Source organism: Rhagoletis pomonella, unplaced genomic scaffold, assembly GCF_013731165.1.
Source record: "Rhagoletis pomonella isolate Grant_MI unplaced genomic scaffold, Rhpom_1.0 Rhpom_scaffold_06450, whole genome shotgun sequence".
In the NCBI taxonomy this organism is placed as follows: domain Eukaryota; kingdom Metazoa; phylum Arthropoda; class Insecta; order Diptera; family Tephritidae; genus Rhagoletis; species Rhagoletis pomonella.
This window is the reverse complement of record NW_023464982.1, coordinates 1-9596: the sequence shown is the minus strand read 5'-3', so window position 1 is coordinate 9596 and position 9596 is coordinate 1. Positions and strand designations below refer to the sequence as shown.

The window sequence follows — 9596 nt, the reverse complement described above, 5'->3', positions numbered from 1 at the left end:
TGTAATTTGAATAAAGTATTTATATTCGCCATTATCTGATCTAGACGACCTGTATTCTCTTGAAATACAATAACTTCCTGTATGTCTTCCGATTTCATCTGTGGTTGCAAAAATCGTAAAGCTTTTGTAAAATCTGTCTCGTTCTGGTTAGGTGTGTGTTGGTATTTAATATCTGGTGCACTAAAAAGCTTCCTTGTTTCTTCTGTAATGGAGTCGAAATCTCCAGTTATATATTCCGGTAGCTTTAGTTTCTCTCCCTCACAATGCATATGCATGAATTCATTCCAGTGATTGGCGCCACCATCTATTAGGCAACGAATTTGTGCTGTGCAAAAGTTGTAATGTATATTTATAAAGCAACTTAGGTACGTAACTATAAATATAGATATGTATGTATAGTTTTTAATTGATCATATTTACCATTTTGCCATATTTTTTTAACTATCGGTGGTGACACTTGTATTGGCCGGTTAAGCACGATGCAAGCGTAACCACTCCCCACTGTATGACAGCCTTTTAGCAGCTCACTGGTTCTCCAAAGGCACACCTCGTTGGTATCGCTATTGCCACTTGTGGTTGTAGTGTTTCCTCCATTTAAATTCATTGAAATCGGAATACGTACCGACCGTCGCAGTGAAGTTTGGTGCAATGTGCAAAACAAATCAGAAAATCTGGCAGAAAACATACGATCGAATGCAGTAAAGTTGCTGGTCGTTGCAAGTGTGACAATCGCAGGGTCGCCCCTTTAATTTCGTTCTACTAAATGTGTAAATTTTGCTGATTATTTTTTATTATCTCTTTTAATATTTTGTTTAAAAATACTCATTTCCATATTGTATTTCTAAAATTAAAAAAAAAAAAAAATGCTTGCTTGGTCCGCTTGGTCGTGTAACTTTTGTTTTTATTGTAAACATTGTAGTAAATAAGTATAACAGTTACTTATGAGGAAGGGTGGCAACATAATTCAAAATAAAGAGCGTGTCACACGTGACAATGCAAGATTTTTCGAAGTCTGTTATACTGATAAATTGTAGAAAAAACTGCGTAGGCAAGGAAACCTGTAGCTTTTCGACGTTCGGAGTCGTCGTAGGAAATATGAGACCCCGAAATTTATTATTTACTATTTACTTTTAATATATTTTTTAATGAAGAAATTTGAAATAACTTTATATGTATTGTGTGATCGCTGCTGCAATTTTCAAATTTCGCCTGTTTGACAGACCTGCGGAAATTATTTATATTGCCAAGAGTGTTCTCGTATTCCGGGCCCAGGTGGTTCATTTGGTGATATCTTTTTTCTGCTCGATTTGCCCGATTTGGTATTTTTACAAAAATAGTTTTAAAACAAGCTTTCCAAATATGAACTAAAAGGAGCTATAAACACGAGTTTTCCAAATATCTTGACTTGCGCCACCTATCGGCAAAATCGTTTGTGGAATTATTCCTTTAATTTAGAAAATATATATTATAAATATAACCTAAATCAGACCATACACAGGGTTTCGACATATTTGAACCCGATGCCACCTTCCGGCAAATTTTTTTTATGAAATTATTTCCCTCCATATAGGTGATATATGTACATAAGAGCTGTGGCAACCGTCTGAATGTTGTGAATTTACAAATGCAGCGAAATATTCAAAAGCAAGAGCATGTACACAAGCAGCCTCATTGCGTAAGTCGTAAATTAGGCTAAATTGTACGACTCGACAACAGTAGCATTGTATAGTGTCGCAATGAAATAAGTAAACGACCAAAATCGTCGAAAACTATAGTGCTGCCAAGCTTTTCCGTTTTAATACACTAGTCGAGTGGAAATTTTACGCAATGACGTGGAATTTTCGATACGATTCGACTCTCGAAAAACGACTTGCATTCGACACGACTCTCGCAATGAGCGTGAATATCCCGATCAGCCCTAATCATTCCAAATATGAACCAGATCGGACTATAAATACGGGCTTTTCAAATATCTCGACTCCTGCTCCATCTAGCGGACTAATACCTTTCATATTGCATCGCCATCTGGTTTTGAGCTAAGTTTGAAGTTTAAAGTTTCGAGCTCATAGGAAAGCTGGTGAAACATTTATTGCAAGATTTAACCCAAACAAAGATACACGTTTTTTCTCAAATAATTTGTGACACCAAACAATCATACATGTTCTACTCAAAACTGACAAATTTGGCCAATAACATTTCTGCTTGCTGCATTTAACATCTATTTCGGAATATTTTACGGAAAAATATTTATTAGTCAAACGCATTGTTAAACTATAAACTGTAAATTATTTCAAGAAAACAAGCGTAGCTACACTTTCTAATATACAGTATCGGTCATATCAATAGCACGCCCATTTTAAAGTGATATTCTTTTCCAATCATGTTTATTTATTTTTAAGAATTTGCATTTTAATACAGTTTATTCTCTAACAAAACCCATATATACCTAAATTTAAAACTTTGTAAAAGACTACAAAAAATGCAAGAAATTTCCAACCAAATTTCAAACTTTTTTCTCGGAAGTCTTAGAAGATTTTTGAGTACACAGTTTTATAGCTTATTTAGTTAGTAATGTGTAATTTCCAGTGGCTAAAAATTACCGTTGTTTTTTTTTTTTAATCTTTTTCGCCGAAGTTGTGCGGGTTTTTTTTCATATAAAAAAAAAAATGTTATATGGAAGCAAATGCGACAACAAAAGATTCTAAAAAATCAACGATAATTTTTAACCACTTAAACTTGCACATTACCAGACTAAAATTTATTGGGCTATAAAACTCTTACACTTTTGAGAAAGGAGTTTGAAATTCTGATAAATATTTGTTGCATTTTTTGTAGTCTTTTACAAGGTTTTAATCTGAGGTTATATGGGTTTTGGGAGAGAACGAACTCTATTTAAATCGAAAATTCTTAAAAATAAATAAACATCAGTAAAATAAATTAAACATAAGTTGCAAACAATACCTCTTTTCAATGGGGGTTGATATGAGCGATGTACAGTAGGTACATACATATTTTATTTACAAAATGCAGTTTCTTGAATTTGGGTTATAGAATTTCAAATCTAATTCATGTACCAATGTACCCTTGTAGCTGTACATATAACAAAGTTTTATATTTGTACCTAAAATCTTGTAAGTTAAATTTTTATGAGGACATGCACGACCGCTAGATGAAAAAATATATTTTTCGTGGAATCTAAGCAAATTCCATCACTGTATCAGAGTGGATACGATCGCAGCATAAACCTGAGTACATCCGCTCATATCAAATCGGATTCAGTGATAGCATTTCTATTGATTTCAGGAAAATCGCAATACGAATGGATTCAGAATAGGCCAGAAAAACCAATTATTCAAAGTTATACAACTTATAATAAACTTATGCATATACTACAAGGAAGTATACTTCTGGTACGTGCTAAAAGATGTATGCATGTTCTTTAACGGTTTTACTATTTTTGGTCCGAGAAATCTGGAATCAGAGAGGTTTTGTCTTCGTGGCATGGTTCAGGCATGTCAAGGTCATGATAGTTGCTTGGCGTGGTGGAGACCTTCCTCTAGAAATAAACTTATGCATATACTACAAGGAAGTATTCTTCTGGTACGTACTAAAAGATGTATGCATGTTCTTTAACGGTTTTACTATTTTTAGTCCGAGAAATCTGGAATCGGAGAGGTTTTGTCTTCGTGGCATGGTTCAGGCATGTCAAGGTCATGATAGTTGCTTGGCGTGGTGGAGAGGCCTTCCTCTAGATCCTTTTGGCGAAACCACCGCTGGAGGGTAGAAACGTGGGGTAGCGGATACCCTTTGTCATACAAATATGTATATGCCACTGGCCCTGCTGCGTATAAAGATAATGCGCTGGAAATGTCATTCCATGACCATTTAACGTTTCGATCTATGTAAAATAAATAAATCATTACATTAACTTTCTACCAAGAAGATTTCAAAACATGCCTGGGGAAATCATTTTACGCATTTGATTTTCGGTAAAGATTTGTTTAAAATTATTTTGGACAGCATTCGCTATGTTCAACTGATGAGCCAAGTCCCTGTTTTCCGCTTTCAATTTTTTCACCTCTCTCTTCAGTTCGTAGACATCCCTCCCCATGAGGGCCTCCATAATAATAGGTCTGAAAGTATGTATGTAGGTAGTTGTGAAAGCAACAAAATAAAAATGCAACGCCCAAAACCAATTACTTACTCTGTTTGCGTTTGGCAATCTTTGGCGGGTTTCTTAGTTGCAGCAGTTAAAGAAACGTATGAGCTATTTATATCAAAGAAATAAATACATACGATTTTTAAATTTTACAATGAATGGACTTCAGTATTCAATACGCACTTACTCTATTAACATTTGACAATTTTTGACGATCTTTTCTGTTCCACTAGTTAAAAAAGTGGATGGGCTAATTGAATTAAAGAAATATTTACATGTTATAAATTTTATAATTAATAAATTGTATACGTGTTTAAAAACAATTCTTTTATGTTAAAAATTACGAGTTCTCAGTTACCTTGCCTGTGAGAAAATTGGTGAATCCAGTATTTCTGGGGCTTGAGAATCAGAAGTACCAATATCCGACCTGTATTAAAAATTGATATTTCAAGTTCATAAAAGTAATAATTCTAAAACTTACTCCAACTGGGCATAATATGAATCCGTAAATAAGTTACCATGATCAGATGGCGTCCAGCTAGAGTTGGTTGTTGTTGTTGTTGCTGTAGCGTTGGGACATTCCGATGGGGGAAATGGTACGGCTTTTGGCAACAACTGCGATCTCTTCCCACCGCCGATCATATCCGAACGCGAAAAATGATCCACACAAACACTGTCCTTTTCTTTAAAATGTACCCCGCAATTTTTTCCCCAAAGCAACCGTTGGGACTCCTCGGCTGGAACCCGAAAAAACGGTCCCGTTCCGCGTTCCCTTCTTTTAAGGCAGATTGCACACCTTCCCATTTTTCCTTCAATTTAATTTTCACAACTCACAAAGCAAACTGGACTTCAAAGATAAATAGGGATGCGAACTAGGAAAAGTCGATTCTAACTTTAGTCAAAAATCGACTTTTCACTGAAAAAACTCGACCTTTTGGAATCGGCTTTAGTCGCCTCGCGTTGACTAGAATCAGCTATCGCTCGACGACTTTTCGCCTTTTTTTTACTAAAGTTCTGAACACATTAAAAACGACGAGCTACCGACCACAGCTTCCAATTTGTCATCTTTATTATCTAAGCGCTTTGTCGATGGCGACATGATTTCTTTGAACGCGGCAGCGACATCATGAATTTGTATGAGTTTGACATAAAAGAAGAGGAAGAACCTTATCTGTCGCCAGAAAAATAGAAATAGATCTAATCTGGCCACAACCGCAGCCGTCGCGTAGCCCGGTCGTCGCCAAAATAATTATCTACATAAGAGTACGTGTTAAAATAATTTGACAGCTGTGGTTTGTAGCTCGTCGTTTTCATTGTGTTCGGGCTATAAGGGCTCGTTTTTCAGTGACAGTTTAAACTTAGATTAAGTAAACTGAGTTTAAATTGGCTGACATTTGATTGGCTGATCTTAGTTTAAACCAGCCAGATCGTGCGTTTAACTTAAACTCAGAGTTCTATTAATAGGAGCTTTAGTACTACCTCGGACATTGAAGTGCAATCTCTCAAGCAGAGACGGGCAATCAATCCTGCCTGTAGCAATGTCAGATATAAAAGATATCGCCAAGAGTGTTCTTCTGTCTTTTAAGGACAGTAGGTTTATTAGAAACGGAGGAAAATTTTTTGAACTCTCCAATCTATTTATATGAATACCAGGTTTATGGTATCCAAATAAATGCCGCGTATTTTAATTGAGACCGTACAAAAGCCGAAAACATCATCCTAAGTCTGTATAGAACTGAGGAATTAGATGTTCCTTCGTACAAATTTTAGAATAGCAAGCGAGTTTTTTATTATATAATAAATATGCATTGCAAAAGTGAACTTAGTGTCAAAGTACACGCCCAGATCCTTGATTTCGCTATCCAGTCAAAACTAGAGTTAGCAATGCGATACGATACGAACAAAAAGTAAATAATCTTCAAAATATCTTCAAATAATCTTGAAAGAAAATAAAACGCCAAGTGAATCAAGTGACAAAATTACTGTCGGACCGTGTACTATGAAGTGAATTATTGTAATACGATTTTGTTTAACTACATAATACAAAAGTAGTAATAAAATGAAAAATTAATATTTAAATTCATCTATGTATGTCGTTTCAATCAAAAAGGTACAAAGTATTTTACTATTTCAATTTCAGTATATCAATGATATTTTTGAGACCAAGACATTGGACTTCAAGTTGAGAACTAGCATTTTCTCAACTTGAGAAACAGTCGTTCAAAAAAATCATGTCGCCATCGACAAAGCGTTTAGATAATGAAGATAACAAACTAAAAGCTGTGGCCCGTGGCTCGTCGTTTTCAATGTGTTCAGAACTTAATCATGGGTGTAATAATAGTTGCGTTCCATGAACCAAAAATACAAGATCACGTAAGAACGCGACGTTGTATTTGTAACTGGTTTTGAGAAAAAAGTTTGCGAAAGCGGGTTCGTCAGCTGAGCGTTTGTTTACATCACAAGCACCACTATTTTACACTTATATTTAAGTAAAGAAGAGTTAATTCAACATGACAACACATTTTCAAGCATTTTATTGCATCATTTTACCTAAATTGTGCGCTTAAAGTGGCTGACAATAATTTTGGCTAACTTTGGTTTTCGTTGTTTTCTTTGCTTTGTTTACTTTTCGCTTGTTTTCCAGTGAAACAAGATGGCGTAGAACCCGCTAAAAAAATCGACTTTTTTCACTCTCTTGTTCTTACGTGATCTTGTGTCTTTCGTTCATGGTTGCGTTCCTATCTCCCAGAAATAGTAAGAAAAAGTCCAAAGTAGTCAGATTTAAGGCCGGTCCACATAGAACTTTCGCGTTGGCTTTGGCGTTGGCGTTGGTTTGACAGAACGCACGTTAAAAGTGTGCTTGCTACAATGAACGCTTGGCAGCGAATCCTTGGGCCACTAAATTAACATATTAACGACAGATAAATTAACATTTCATATCAATAATTGCATTAAAAACGATATTTCTTGCCCGAACTTGATTAAAAAGGAAAAATATTTCACATAATTTTATTTATTCGCAACAGCTGACGAGCGACGCACGCGAAAAGTTGAGAGTTGGCCATCTTTTTGCTTTGTGTTGGCGTGAGCGTTGTCGAATTTTGGCTATGTGGACGGCTGCATTTGAATTCATGTATTCATAGTCAGCTGTTGAAGCGACGCCAACGCCAACGCAACGCCAAAGTTCTATGTGGACGGGCCTTTAGTCCAAAAAGCGTTCCTTAACCAGTGTTGCCGCGTATAATTTTTAGTGGTAGCCAAATTCCTTTAAAAAAAGAGCTAAAAAAAGTTTTTGGGGCTAAAAATGGTAGCTAAAATTTTTTACTTACATATACATATATAAGTATACACGTAAAAATTTTCAATAAGTAATGGTATATAAAAACAATGAACTTTGGAAAAAAAACTAATATTTTATCCAACCAAAGACCTTTTTGTATAAAAGGGGAAATATACGACACCAGCTTGCTGGTTCCATCAAGCGATTGTACCATCAGGCTCGAAGCATATAACTTACCAGCATGCTGGTACAATATTTATTTCTTTACAAATGAGGTCGAGGAAAGATCGAAATGATTAGAGCCGAAATTTCATAATTTTTCTAGCATTTTGTTAAACATTGTTTTTTTTTTTGTAATTCACAACTGCAATATCTTCCACAAACATGGCTTTGACTCATATGGTGCAAGAAATTTCCGCCAAAATACTTTTTACTTAGAAAATTGAGCTAATTTCACCACTGACACCAGCAGGCTGGTACAATCACACCCCAAGAACATACACGGTCAATCGACTTGATGGGTCATTTAACAAATTTAGCATATTAAGGGCCGTGAACTTATCTATTTTAAACTATAGTTAAATCTTTAACAGATAAGTTAACAGCCCCAATACTTTTACAGTATGTATTTATAAAAGCGTAAGGAACATACAATACATATATGTATATATATTAGCATTTCTTAGTCTAAAAATTCATCTCTTACATAAATGCAAAAAAAAAACCAATTAAGCATATACAACTTTTTCATGCCAAGTATGAATAAATTCTAAAAAGGGCTAAAAAAGGGCTAGGGGCAATTTTAAATTTATGTGGCCAAAAAAAGTATGTGGTAGCTAAATCTAGCCACCAAAGGGCTAAAACGGCAACACTGTCCTTAACTCGAAAATGACAGCAAAAATGAGAGAGCAACACTCAGTGAGAGTGACTCTCTTCAGTCCGAAGTAGTCAGATTTAGGTCGGTGTTATGCAGACAAACTTTTGTTTGCCAAATTAAAGTTTGGCACAGGGTTGCACGTTCAATATGGTTTTCATGGCTATTGCCAACACGAAATGAGAATTTCAGATGTACATAACGCGCACAATTAATATATTTTTTATGATATCGTATAGGCAATTAACTGTGCCCTAATCTTTGAAGCTCCTACAGCATAAATTCGGCAATTTTTGTGTATAGCAACAAATGTCTAAAATTTTTGTATATGACAACACCGAATTTTCTGCAGTTTGACCAAACAAAATTAGTTTGCTGTGAGAGTCGCCAAACTCGCTCTCTCCGAGTTTGCTGCTACAACAATTGCAGGCAGTTTGCCAAGCAAAATTTCTGCATTTCACAGTCAGAAGAATTTTTTCTGGCAAAATCCTTAAAAGTGCCAAACTCAACTTAATTTAAATTAACGGAAATTAAAGAATACACAAAAAGTGAGAATAATCTAAAAAGGAAAAAAGTGAATTGAAATTGGGAGGCAAGAAATAGTTGCGATCCCGTACGAGTCTGGACTAGTCAGAATCAGTCATATTTTACTGGAAATTGATCCCGTACTCGGTTCTCTGACTATTGAGAGGACAAAAAAGAGAGTAAATACGGTTATCTCTCTGTCAGAAGTTACCAGTTTTAGCCCGAGAATTTTTTGCTGGTAAATTCTGGTAAATGTGTCAAACGATCAGCTGTAGTGTGTTTGGCAACCAAATTGTAAAAAAAAAGAAAAGTGCACTCTGCTAATTCATGTTGAAAAGTATTTAATTACTTGTTTAAGTGGATTCCAATGAATTTGAAAGTATTATTGGTTATTTACATGTGTGAGCTGTGTGTTTACATACAAAATAAGCAAAAATTTACAACCAAAATTTGGAGGTTATGTTGAAGTTGACAGCAGTTACCATTTTTTACTAGAAAGCGATCCCGTACTTTTCAATGTTACTCTCTCGCCCTGAGCGAATTTTTTTTTTTTACAGTTTTACTAGTCCGAGTCCGAGGATTACGGGATTGCACCTAATAATTGATATAGTGAGTGTTTATTGTGCTTGCAGAGAACGTATATTTATAGAAAAGGTCCAAGAACTGTGAATGCCACATTTTTCGAGCCAACAAAACTGGCGAAGCGCATTTTAAGAGCGACAAATATTTGGAATACTTAACAGCGAAAGCAAAATACA

The 9596-nt window shown here is 35.3% G+C and overlaps 2 protein-coding genes across 3 annotated transcripts; both read right to left on the bottom strand.

The window, feature by feature from the left end:
• Positions 1 to 29: 29 nt before the first annotated feature.
• On the bottom strand, positions 30 to 604 carry LOC118755508 (thiamin pyrophosphokinase 1-like; the record flags this gene model as incomplete). The annotated part of the gene is made up of 2 exons (XM_036490342.1): positions 421 to 604; positions 30 to 325 (listed from the first exon to the last, which is right to left on the bottom strand). Coding segments are annotated over exons 1-2 (480 nt in total), but the record flags the coding sequence as incomplete, so codon positions are not given.
• A 2097-nt stretch (positions 605 to 2701) lies between these two features.
• LOC118755509 lies at positions 2702 to 5036 on the bottom strand. Of its 2 annotated transcripts, XM_036490344.1 has the most exons (7): positions 4641 to 5036; positions 4518 to 4586; positions 4347 to 4409; positions 4205 to 4267; positions 3958 to 4133; positions 3609 to 3898; positions 2702 to 3556 (listed from the first exon to the last, which is right to left on the bottom strand). In XM_036490344.1, the coding sequence occupies exons 1-6, from the start codon at positions 4961 to 4963 to the stop codon at positions 3648 to 3650; spliced, it is 945 nt and encodes a 314-aa protein (XP_036346237.1). In that variant the 5' UTR covers positions 4964 to 5036; the 3' UTR covers positions 2702 to 3556; positions 3609 to 3647. The 2 variants fall into 2 exon arrangements, with proteins under 2 accessions (XP_036346237.1, XP_036346236.1); XM_036490343.1 differs by having other exon boundaries at positions 2702 to 3898.
• Positions 5037 to 9596: the final 4560 nt, after the last annotated feature.